Raw genomic sequence first — 13,052 nt, 5'->3', positions numbered from 1 at the left:
GCCTGATTAAACAAAGAGCACTCTTGAAATCTGTGCTCTACCCCAGGCAAAGATGAAGCAACTGCCGTTGCACTCTCCCTGCAGACCTGGTGATGTAAGCTCCTGTGTGAACGAGTAGAGCAGGGTATGAGGCTCAGAAGACTAATGAGTCTGCCCTGGGAAATGTGGAAAACATTAACGTCCCCACTAGGTAACTGTGGTATTTGCTCCCTTTTCACCTCCTAGTGTGAGCAGCACTGAGGGATAAAGTAAGGGCAGATCAAACCTCCTCCCAACACTGGAAGGGTCCTAACCCTCGTGGCTGGGTTCTGAACAGTTCGGTTAGTATGGCTGGGTTATTTTAAAATGTCACTGTGCCTCTGCCCTTTCTGCTTCCACCTGGGACCAGAAACACCAGTATTTTGAGCACAAATAGAGTGTGTTTTTCCATCGTGGATAAAACCAGGCAACGCCAGTAATCTGCAGAAAGTCTCATCTTCAGAGGTCCCCAGCCTGACCTCCCAGCTAACGGGGTTCAAGAAACTACTAGTGTTTCTGGATAACAAGTCTGACCCACACCTCCGAACTACCCATCGCTCCCTGCTTATGCAGAGAATCAGGCCATTTGCCGAATTGCGGTTTGCAAGAAATAATTATATCAGGTGCATCTTCTGTCCAACCTCTTCCCAAATAAATTGCTCTACTGCAATTACAAGTTATCTCTATGAGGGAAGAGCTTGCCTTTTTATTTTGGAAACTGCAGGAAATGTGAGCCAATCTTTACATTCCCTTAATCAAAATTAGTTTGCTACATGTTGAATCAAAAAGATAAAAATAATCCTCTTTGTCAGAGTAGCTTTTAGGATCACATGCGATCAGATGTTTAGAGAGGTCAGCCTGGGAGAGAATTAAAAGGGAGATTGTGCTCGTAGCTGGGTCGTTCCCTCATGCACATTTGTGCTTGAACAGGAATAATGGTAGTAAGTGAGGAACATCCCAAGAATCAGCAACAGCAGAGAGCATCAGGTGGGAAGCTCATTTGCATGAACTACCCTCCCCTGAGCAGTCTTGCCTCTTGCAGTTGTGGTGCTGATGGATTCTTTTTGCTTGACTGTAGCAGGAAGCTGACCTTTCCGCTGAGTTAGGTTGACCACTGCAGAGCCAGCATCTGTGGCTTTCCATGCTGGCACGTCTCAGAAAGCCATGGACGCTGGTTCACAGATGGATAAAATGATCTTTCTGTTTCAAAGGGTTGCTTCCTTTTAGACACCCCCACCCCCTGGACCAACGAACTAACTCCTCTCACATCAGGACTTGACGGTGCTATATTCCAATCACTACATGATGGGATTATGCTGGCCGAGAAGAGGTTTTAACATGCTGCAAGCCTGACTCACTGACCATAGGACAGCCCTGTCAAAATGATCAAACATGAGCATAAAATAAATACTAGCAACCAGTAAATCTGGAATAAGAAGGAAAATGTTTAACTGTTTATTCCCTTTCTAAAAATACCTGCATTTAGAAGATGACTAAAACATGCCTATTACAGTACTTATCAGAAATAGAATCAGGTCCGAATGGTATCAAATCTACAATACCTAAGATAATATCAGAGTTATCAGAGCAGTAAAAAAATAGAAAACACCATCCTAATTCACCCTGCCTTGTTAAATCTTAGATTTCTCCCACCAATGCAAAAGTAACACAGCAAATATAGGGATGAGTTCATACTTCAGTTATGTTGGTGTGCATCTAGAGTAACTCAGCTGACTTCAGTGATGTTACTCTGCATTTGCGCTGGCAGAACTATGAGAAAAACTTAACCCTCTGTAACTGCTCACACATCACTTCTCACTCATGTCATGAGTAGAACGGAATCCTCAGCCAAATGAGTTTGCTCTAATTGCTTTTTTAACATTTTTTTTATGAAAGCCTCAAAAATAGTGTATCATGAAAGTAGAAAAGGTAAATTTGCTTTTTCCACAAGCTGTAATATCTAAATGGGGAACAGCAGGAACCATCCTCTCTCGTGCACCAACGATCAGTACAGTTTTGAACTCCTCATGCAAATCGTGACACGTTTCCCCTGGGGGAGTCAGTGCAAGACCTTTTTGAAAACACATTTTTAAAACCGACAATTTGAATATGTGATTGTGTTGTACAGTGTATAAAAATTTGAGACATCCTTCTTCATACACTTTTGCTATGTCCTTGGCAGGCTTCAATGGCTGATAATAGTATACCTCTATACACTACTGCTTCCATGGGAAATCCCACTCTGGGCAATTTAGCCAATGCTATGAGGGAAGATCTTAATGGTGCAATGGAGCATACGAACAGTAATGAGAGTGACAGTAGTCCAGGACGTTCCCCTATGCAAGCAATGTAAGTACAGCATGTACATGTGTGTTTATTTAGGGATCTGGTCAAATGTAACGATGATACTCTTCAAAGATTGTGTCTGAAGTTCCAGTCCTGGGCAGTAAAAGAAAAAGTCTGAGCTTCTGAAAATATTTAGGTTGATTAGAATATAAAAGGGTCATTTGCCAACTTCCACATAAAACCAATCGACTCAATCCAGTCTGACAAGTGCACACAGCTATAAAATTCTTAACTCACTTGCCATTCTCTTTGTTCAATTCCAGACCACAGAGCTACAAAAACACTCTCAGGCAACTTTATGAAAAGTTTTTGTTTCTTTCTACTTCAGACTACCCAGTAAACATGCTTGGCGGGGCAGAGCTGGGGGAATGAGCGTGTTTAGCTGGTTTCTAATAACATTCAGCAAACAACAGTATTGCTGGGCATTAACGATGGCACATGTGAAGGCATGCATGATTTATAGATCGCTCTTAAAATATCAAAAGGAAAATTAATATGAGCATTATAGCAACAGACGGCAATATAACGAGTGCCTATATAACCACATGAAGTAATGGGAGATTGCTGTCCATGCTAAATGTAAATGGCACCGGACAGAATGCTAGTACAGGAAAGGGTAAGCCAGGAATGGTGTGCTGCCCTTGTGGGTGTGTTCAGTATTTATGGGTGACTGAGTGAGTTTGCAAAGCTGTAAATTCTCCCCTATCCCCCAAATTAAAAACTGGATAATTGGCAGCTGGAAAGGAAAGCAGACTTTATAAGTCACGTAGTTCTCAAATTTTAAAACCTGTCTATTTGGAGCGGCTGACTACTTCTGTGAGTAAACATAGATGAAATGCAGTCTGCTCTTATCCAAGTGTTCATTAAAATGTACTGTAAAATCATTGACTGAGTTATCAAAGCTCAGAGTAAAAGAAAGAAAATCCAAAACCCCCAAGTAATTTGTAACCTTTTACTTCAAAGTAATTTGAATATGGGATTTACAAAAGTAGGTCTGAATGAAAAAGTAGAAAAACATTAACCTAATACCATCATAGTAATTAGTTATGAAACTAATTAGCATTTAATGGCCAAAAAAAAAAAGTTTCCCACCTGCATAATATGTTGTGGGGGAGCAGGAAAAGGGACAGGAATCGAAAGCTCTGGATACTTTGATATTCCGGCATTTTAAATCAGTGCACAGTCTGCTTTGAAAAATAATCTTTAAAGATGGCAACATTCATTTTTAATTCATAATTAATTTGAACATTGTCTTTCACCATTTACTTCAAAACATTTGAATAATGTGTTTAGCTTTTACAGTGATTGTTTGTGCAGTATTAATTATCTTTCCCAAAGTAGCGTTACGTGACACACTGTTAGTGCTATCACAAATGGATTCCTCTTCAGGCAGTTTTAGTCACAATTGGTTATGCTCTGCCCATGCCCATGCAGGGTTTTAGTGGAGGAGGAGGAGAAGATGGAATATTTTTCAAGAATAAGGCCTTCTCCTTGGCTAACATACAGAAATGTTAACAAATTTCTTTTCATCCAGGTATATTTTTTAAGGTACAGGGCTAGTGCAGTTCATGTACTTCTCCTTTCACTTAAGATTTCATTGTTTTTGAGGGGAGTATGGGGCGGGAAGCGTAACTGTAAGTGACAAGCAGGGTAGCACATTTCCTAGAACCATATGCATAGCTGTGATTTTAATGCATTTAGTATCCACTATTTAGTGCTTAGATACCCAGGTGAGATGCACCTCAGAAATAAGAGAGAGAGAGAGAGATTCTCACTGTCCCCATCCACCAGAAAAACCCTTTTTGTGTTGTAATGTGAAAATGATTGTTTCCTGAATGATTCCATATTCTCAAATTAATACTGTGTGTTTTGTACTGAATATTTCCTTTTGTATAACTAAAAATGCAGCAAGGTGTATGCCCTGATAGCAGCTTGTGGGCTTTCCCATTAAACAAGTGTTTTGAAATACTTTGAAAGGCCATGAAGCAGGATGCTGTTCAAACGTCATAGGGTTTACACTGTTTGCTAAATATAATTATATGTCAACATCAGATTTCCAGTGCAGACTATCAGTGTCATAGACAGTTACTCTTTGCAATATCTTATTTCCATTAAGTACACTTTATAATGACATTCTCTATTCTTTTCCAAAACACGCTTCTCTGCCATAATGCAATTGTTTTTTAACAGTTCCAGTATATTGGAATAAATCAAGCCTTAAACTTTTATCATAAGGTTTAGAAGACCTTGTTAACATGACAACTAAGCAAGTACAACGCTTTTGCTGAAGTCTCATTACCATTCATTTCTTTCCTTTTTATGACACATTGAACTACTGCTACTTTTCCCCCCCCTCTTTTGAAACACTAGAAAATAGTCACATAATTACAGCTTGGGGACATAACACTTTCATCCTGATATGCTCCAAAGGTAGCCACAAAGCAAACTATTCCATGCTGTGTGCACCACCAGAACACAGTGGCTTTAAACAACAGTCAGCTTTATTAAAAAGTCCTCTGTTCCCAGAGTGCACAAACAAAAGAATTACTCAAATGTGAAAAGAAGGGAAATCTGTGTTCAGTAAGGTTATTTTTATTGTTAAGGCCCCTTCTGAAGCCTTAGACGTTCTAGTAAAATGAAATGTGTTAGAATTCTACTACTAAACAAGAAAAACTTAGATTCCATTTATGAGATGCATTAAATAGGGGTTCAAACTGGTTTGGAAAATTATAAAAATCTCCCCACGTCTGAACACGAATGTCTTTAAACTGAACATGGCTGGTAGTTTTGAGGTGTTTGAATAATAATCAGTGGGTTTTCATTTTCACATGCCAGTTTGCTGCTACAACCAAAATACCACACAAGGGGCTGGATTGTGCTTTGTTTTGTTTTCCTTGCAAATTTTCTGCTTGAAGTTTGGATAGTTCAGATAAACGTCCTAATTTGGGGAGATGATTCCTTCAAATGGGACTCACTCCTTTGATATTTACCCCACCTTAAGTACCCGGGGGAAGGCAGAGTATAGAGGCATATTGGAGCTTTGTCTCACTTGGAGTCATTCAGGCCTTTTCATTGCTTTCCATTCTCTTGGCTGTGCATCCCCAGTGCTTTGTTTATTACTTCAGGGGACAAACCCAAACCTCAAGGTGAAACTCAGTCAAAACCACCTGGTTTCACATGCTTTCAAAACAAAACCATGAGCCCTGTCCTGCGGTTGCTTTGGAAAGGTTCAAGAACCTTTTGGAAAAACCTGGATTGCGTTTCGGTTTTGCATTAAAGCAGGTGAGTGTGGCCTGATCTTGGATTTCCTAACAAGGTTTTCAAACATTTCTACAGATTGAAAGGCATATCCTGGGGAAATCCATGGAACCAGTAAGAGGGGGAAGGATAGTCACCCACCATCCATTACTGTAGCCACAAGACTTCAGCAGCCACCATGGCTTTTGTGCAACCTCTTTTTCTGTGTAGTTGTGGCTCCAACCAGCTGGCCACGCCCTAGATCCTTTTCGGTAGTGGCATTAGGCAAGTTATATATTAACATGCATTGGCATCACCAGCTCTTCCCACCTCCAAATCGCCAAAGCAAAATGGCATGAGTTCTGCTGCATCTAATGCCCTGGGGAGAAACTAAACCAGATTTGGCCCTAAGAAACTATTATGCTGATTGGAAATGAGACCAATCAATTCTATACAAGGGCTGTTAGTTTCTGAGATACTTAACAATTACCCAGGTGCAGCCAGCGTCCACCCTATCTGTTGGCCCATCTTTGTTAGAGCTTGGTGATCGTGCATAAGCCTAATAGATCGGTTAGATGTGCAGGGACTTTAACATGTGAACAATAGCCTTGGAATCTGCACAACCAGGGGAAGAAGCCCTCCCCCCATCACCACTTCAGGTTCATAAAACATCAGCGTGTCCTTACTTTTGAAAAAAACACCTGTATTAATTTTTCAAAAATAACAAAAAACAATTTATTTAAAAACAAAATGGCAGCAATGACACAAACACAATGAGCAAGACTTTTAAATGAAATCAATCATCAGTATTACCGCCAGCATTGTAAAGGAATGTAGAGATCTTTTGCTCTGTGTGTGTAGCTGCTATTTTTTTCTTTTCTTTTCAAATTTTCACCCAGAAAAAGCCCAGTGCATGAACATAACACTGGTGTATTCTAGTTAGAAGTATAATCGATCTCTTTGCGTGTTGACTCAGGTCCCAATCAACAAAGCACTTAGCACATGCTTAACTTTAAACGTGATTATCCCCATTCACTTCAGTGAGACTTCTTATGGGCTTTGCTGGCTCAGGCCCTGATTCCTAACGACTTGTTCTGAGTCTTCTCCATGTGCATTTCTCTGTTCTTCCACAGTTGTGTCAAAACTAAATGATCTGAAAAACCACCGCTCTCCTTGTGATATCTGAGCTCTGCTGAGGTCCTAAATAGAAAAACATCAGGGGCCAGTGTGTGGGGTATTTTCTCTAGTAATTTAGGGATTTCTTTCCTACTGGTCCATCAAATAATGAGTGTGTTGACCTTTTAGGACATAGTGCGAAGTCCATCTGTTTTCATGGATGTTTGCTTTTAGGAGATCCTATTCCCAGGTCCAGAGATCAGTGGCTAATGTTGTGTGTTTCATTATGTATTGCACGTGCCCCCAGAGACTTGCTGATATGGCACATTTTCATAAACTGAAAAAATAAATAAATGTGTTCAATAAGCACTAATATGTCTCTGTGATGGGATCATTTCTCCCTACTGATCCAATGCAGGATGGGATGCAAGGTGCAGCTAATTCCCACATATTGATCTAGTTACTTTTTCAGCTCAAGAAGTTGAAGTGTCGAAGGATTGAAAGGCATTCACAGCTGATACTAGAAATCTGTGTAGTCAGCCAGGTGGATGCTTCCAAACTAGATCCAGTTTCAAACTGAAACCAGTATCTAGAGTATCATGACTTTTGAAGTACAAGTTTACAAGGTGGTTTGCCTGCAAAGATGTCACATAGCTTGAAATATATAAGTTTCTCTTTGGTTTGTTTGCTGGCTGCAGAACATAATTTTCTCATTCAGGAGCTCCCAAAGGGGTCCTGCCTTCTGGTAATGCATGTGAATACACATTGTGGGCTAGTGGATAAAGCACTGGACTGGGACTCAAGAGACCTGAGTTTCATTCCCATCTCTGCTACCATTATTATTCTTTATTTATATTACTGTAGCATCTGAGTCCGAGTCATGAAACATTGTGCTAGGTGCTGTACAAACACAAAGCGAAACGGTGGTCCTGGCTAGGTGACCTAGGACAAATCACTTCGCCTCCGCACGCCTCAGTTTCTCCGTCTGTAAAGTGGGGATAACGATACTGAGCTCCTTGGTAAAGCACGTTAAGATCTACTGATCCAAAGCACTATATAAGAGCGTGGTGGTGGTGTTATTACCCACTTGTCTTGTTGCATCAGCTCTTTTTCTTGCACATCCACACACAACAACTGAGTGTGCAAGATAGGCAATTATGTTCACCACTAGTTCAAAAACTAGGATTCGATCCTTAGTTTGAAAATGTTTTTTCCTGTATTGTGTGCAGGCAAATGAAACAAAAAGCATTTTCATTCCCATCTAGCCAGAATTATAAAGTGAAGGGTAATTATTTTAAACCTTTTATTGTAACCTGATGCTTTGTAAGAATAAGAAAACGTTCTTAACCAGGAATGTTTGCACTTATGATTGAGTCTTTCTTTATATAGCCTACATGAATGGGTTAAATCAGGCTGGCTAGAGATCAACCCAGACTGTGGGAGGTGGATAGCAACTCCACGAGAAATAGAATGGAACTTGAACTCATTAACACTTTATTTTAAGGGATTGCCTGCAATATCAATTATTTAGGAAGCAAACAGGGTCTCCATTGGCGTGGCGTGTTATTAATACTTGATCATGTCAATAAAATCCTACTTTCCTATGAAGTCCCACCAACCAGACCGTATTGACTCACATGGCTGTTTTACATATCAAAAGCTACTGAACAAAAAAAGTAATTTGTATTTGTAAAGGGTTTGTTGTAAATATGATTTACGAACAACATTTTTCAATTGTTATCATACCCGTTTGGAATGACCAACCGACATTCCCCTGCGGGTTATTCATGTGCTATTCTATAATGAGAAATTTGGCAGATCTCATCTCTTTAGTGCATCCTTGTGCCCACCATGAGCTGAGGATCATGTTCTGCCTTGTTTACAGCTGACAGTGTTATTATTCTCGTTAGGGCTCTGCTTTCTTATCATATTGTTGTGTTGAGCGAGCCTTTTCCTCTCCGTTTGTGTTTCCTGGCAGAGCTTTTCTTCCCTTATTGACAGTTTGTAAAAATATGCATTAATTTGGAGTTTAAAGCATGTATCATGGTGTCTCTTTGCTGTGTTTGCTTGAAGTTGATTAATGATAGAACCTCGCTTGGGGTCGTCCTCTGGAGAGTTGTCTCACAGGTTCTGCATGTTAACTAGAAAAGCAGAACACACAGCAAGCGATGATTAGCCCAGCCTCCACCAGCTCAGTGGGTTGACAAACCACTATTTTGCTTTACCATGCTTAATTCACTTATTTAGCTGAAGATTGTGTTAATCAACTTAATATGTCAGTTGAGAGCATATTCTCTAAATCCTGTGAATAAACCATATACAAGAAGGTGTTCCTCCTAGGATATTTTCCCAGTGAAGCCAAGTAACTGTAGACACATTCTTAGGCATACACTTTTTTGATTGTTTTTTTTCTTTAGCAGCAAACCCAAAAGTTCAGGGCCTGCATTTCATATGTGCTGAGCACCCACAACTCCTGTAGAAGTTAGTCAGAGGTGCCCAGTGCTCAGCATCTCTGGAAATCAGGTCTTCAGTTTCTCAAAAAAATGTCAGTATTGCCAAAGCAGGACAAAATCATTTTTAAACAGGGAAGTTGCTGATTTACTGTTTTTAATTTTCCTAGGCACCCTGTGCATGTCAAAGAAGAACCGTTGGATCCGGACGAAAACGAAGGCCCGCTATCCTTAGTGACAACAGCCAATCACAGTCCAGATTTTGATCATGACAGAGATTATGAAGATGAACCTGTAAATGAGGACATAGAATGAATATGTCTGACGTCATTATCCTGAGAATGAAGATTGGAAAAACATGTCAAATTTAGCTGCGAAATCTCTCCATTATTGTACAGTCTGGAGGATTTTCAGTACACTTTGACAACTATGAAATATGTTAACTCTTAGTGCCATCAAGTATCCCATTTGGGAGTATTTTTGATTTTTCTACTTTTTGTTGAAAAAAGGAATTTGTACTCTGTGCATTGGATGGACTTGTTTGGTACTTGGGATTTTCCTCTCTTACAGTCAACATCAGTGTTGTAAATTTGCTAAACTGATTCACTTACTCACATTTAGCAGCAGGTTTTGGACTGCAGTCCTGCCAATTTTGGACACTGAGGACATCAAACTCTGAGCATGTACACCTAACTGCAGATCAAGCCTTTGCCCAGATTTTAAGGATTCCAATGGACAAGATATTTGCACAGTACTGCATGTTGGTTATCACTGCCTTTAGTCCTTTTTTTTTTTTTTTTTTTTTGCTTCCATTTGGGATGGGGAAGGCATGTGTGTGCGCGCGTGTGTGTGTGTGTATGTGTGTACTGGCGAGGGGTTACAAGAAATATTATCCCAAACTTTTTAATGTATTGCTTTTATTCCCCCCCTCCCCCCCACTTCTGCTCTACCATTTTAAGTTCTGACCTCAGGCCACATCTCGGCCCAGGGCCTCTTGAAGGCCTAATGTTTTCTGTACTTTGTGATGAATGTTAATAGGTGTTTTTATTATACGAAGCTGAATGTCATTGAATTGTTTGTAGTTTTTTCCGTCATTCATTCCAGTCTCCTTCAGATGCCACCATGTTTTCTTTAGCTGTGGAAAACATTCCATTTTGGTGTCTGTTTTTTTGAAAAGGTCCCAGATGCTGCACTGTACACACCGAAGGGTCGTCCAACAGAGAGAGAGAGAGAAAAGAAGTACTGTAAGAATGAGAATGAATGACAGATGAACATAGAAATACTATAGGAAGCAACATAAATTCATTCCACAAAACAGGGGTTTTTTTTAGTTTTGGTTTTTGATTTTTTTGGCAGCAATGGTGAATATTAGCAAATGCCACAAAATTGAACAGCACAAAGAAACATATGCAGCACCAACAGAATTCACTTCATTAGAGAATGGATGCTACAGTGGCAGGCTCTCAGTTGTTTAACATGAGTTTGAATGGGCCAACAAATCTTTCTGGAATATCTAAGATTACCAAGACGGATAGCTATACATTGATTATTATTTTTCATTTGCAAATAGCGGTTGGAAAGATGACTTCATTAAACTGTTGTAATACGTGGTGATGTTTCTCAGCTAAACATCAGTTCAGGATTGCTTGGTGGCATTAATCTGTTTGAATACAAATTAGATTTCAGATTGAGCTTGTTACGGCAGTTAATAAGGACTGAGCCCACTAATGCTAAAGTGTTAATAATTTCAACTTTGCAAATTCTGTACTGCAGTGAAGATTGTTATGCAATATTACACCAGCCAGTATCAAAACCTCACAGTAGAAACCAGTCAATAGCAGGATCGGGGGGAAGGAAATGGCACTGGGGCTTGTTTGGTAGAACTGGCAGTGCTCTTCAAAGCAAACATTACATACAGAAAGCTGTTGTTACAGGTCAGTACACCTCAGTCACCAAACACCTAAACACTTTCATTCTGCAACCACTTTTCTGTCACTCATTTATTTATGTAGGACTGTAGCTTTTTGTTTAATTATTATTATTTCAAAAAAAGCCTTTCTGAGCTTAATTTATATTCTTCTTTGTACCTTTTCCCCCCTAAAATTACCAAAGATATTACACAAAGGTAAATTATGTTCTCTATTATATGCTTTATCTTATGAAGCCAAATATCCTCTTATTGTTGATCAAGGGAGGTTGAAGAATTTAGAGGGAAATGACAAGATATGGGCTATTGCTAACCTGAGAGGGAAACTGCTCCTTTATTCTAGTAAATTTAGATGACCAAGTAGATGACTGAACCAAAGTTACTTTTTATTCGTATTCCTTTACAGCGACCAAACTGAAATTCTGTAAAGAGAAATCGAGAAGAGCTTTTGAGGCTAAAACTAGGAAACAGTGTTACAGAGGGAGCCGTAAGAAGGGAGCTGGAGAAAGCAAGTGCAGATATTTTGCAGAAAATTGGAGTATCAAATAAAGGAGGCAGTTCAATAAAACGCAAAAGAGAACAGAAAAGCTCCCATAGTTTTACTGGACCACATAATAGTATTCCTAGAATTGAAAAAAAAATAAAATATTTTGGGGTCTTTGTTTTTACAGATTGTATGCCACTTTTGTTTAAGGATTGTGCTAAGATGACTGCTTTAATTTTGGTGTATCTTGGCACATTTGCTGAGTTTTGTTTAGTTTTTGATCAGCGTTTTTCATAAGGAAATAACACTCCTGTCCACACACAAGTTTCGGTACAAGAAATTTTATTGGCAGTTACTTTTCTGAAGCTCAACTCTGCATTCTGTTTTTAAAAGAGAGAAAAGAAAAGGGGAAAAAAAGGGCAGTCTGTGGTCATTTGAAACTTTTTTTTTTTTTTAATTATATCCAGGCAGCTTCATGATGTGCCGGCAGTAGCCAGATGGGGATCATGAGAATTGGTCCCTGTGCTTCTAAACTGAGTGGTTTGCTGGTTAGTTCGGTATTCAAAAGAGGATAAAAATCTGGTAGATTAGTTCATTCTCAGCATGTGTAGCTAGACATGAGTAAAGATAACAGCATGAGAAACTGTTAGTACGCATACCTCAGTTCAAACTGTTAGGGAATGAGTAAATAAAAAATACATTTCACTCAGTTGCACTTAGTTGTATGTCTTGCATGCTTAGTCTAAAGACTGTAGCAAAATAAAGAAAGAAAAAAGAGAAAAAGAAATAAAAATTAGATTTTAACATATCTGGCAGGTGTCACAGCCTTGCAGAAGAACCAACTGAAAATCTCAGGCTTTACATCAAGCAAACTTCACTATGATTTTTACAGTTCTGATTCTGTATCCCTTTGGATATACAGTTGCTTCTTTAGGGTGGGGTTTATTATGTTGTACATATATATCCCAATGTGTCTGTGTGAGCCTTTGTCTTTTTGGGGGGGAGGGAGGGCGAAAAGGGGAAAAGGTCCTTTTTTTTTTTTTAGATACCATTCCTCAAAAGGAATAAATGCATACCTGTTTGTCAAAACACCTTTTGCTTTTTGTGCAACTGCTTTATATTAACTATACTAAAAAAAAAAATAGCTTTGGAAAAAAAAAACCTACTGTATGTAATGGAATTGCAGAATATGCTGCACATGTATTTTATTTAGTTATCCTTGCTTTAAGAATATTGGATGACATTTGCTGACATGTGGGAGAAAATCCCTGACTTTTTTTTTTTTTTTTTTGCTTTTAAATTGTAACATAGTTGACAGATTTTTTTTTTCTCCTGTTATCATTGATCCAAGCCGCTTTTGTACAGTTTGTGTTAAGCTGGGTTTTTTTTTTGTTTGGGTTTTTTTTTATACTTTCCCACCCCTTCTGTTACCTTACCACTGCCATTTCTGGCTGTCTTAAACAAAGGTTCGTGC

General features: G+C 39.1%; 1 protein-coding gene across 15 annotated transcripts in view; it reads left to right on the top strand.

The window, feature by feature from the left end:
- FOXP1 (forkhead box P1) overlaps window positions 1-12,570 on the top strand; it is a 494,495-nt gene extending 481,925 nt beyond the window's left edge. For all 15 annotated transcript variants that reach the window (XM_084634567.1, XM_084634565.1, XM_084634566.1 and 12 more), the window contains 2 exons: window positions 2,201-2,367; window positions 9,338-12,570. In XM_084634567.1, the coding sequence (XP_084490693.1) occupies window positions 2,201-2,367; window positions 9,338-9,482 (312 nt within the window). In that variant the 3' untranslated portion in view covers window positions 9,483-12,570. The remainder of the gene's footprint in view (window positions 1-2,200; window positions 2,368-9,337) is intronic.
- Window positions 12,571-13,052: the final 482 nt, after the last annotated feature.

Source organism: Lepidochelys olivacea, assembly GCF_965140295.1.
Source record: "Lepidochelys olivacea isolate rLepOli2 genome assembly, chromosome: 7".
Classification (NCBI taxonomy): domain Eukaryota; kingdom Metazoa; phylum Chordata; order Testudines; family Cheloniidae; genus Lepidochelys; species Lepidochelys olivacea.
This window is presented reverse-complemented; position numbering and strand designations above follow the sequence as displayed.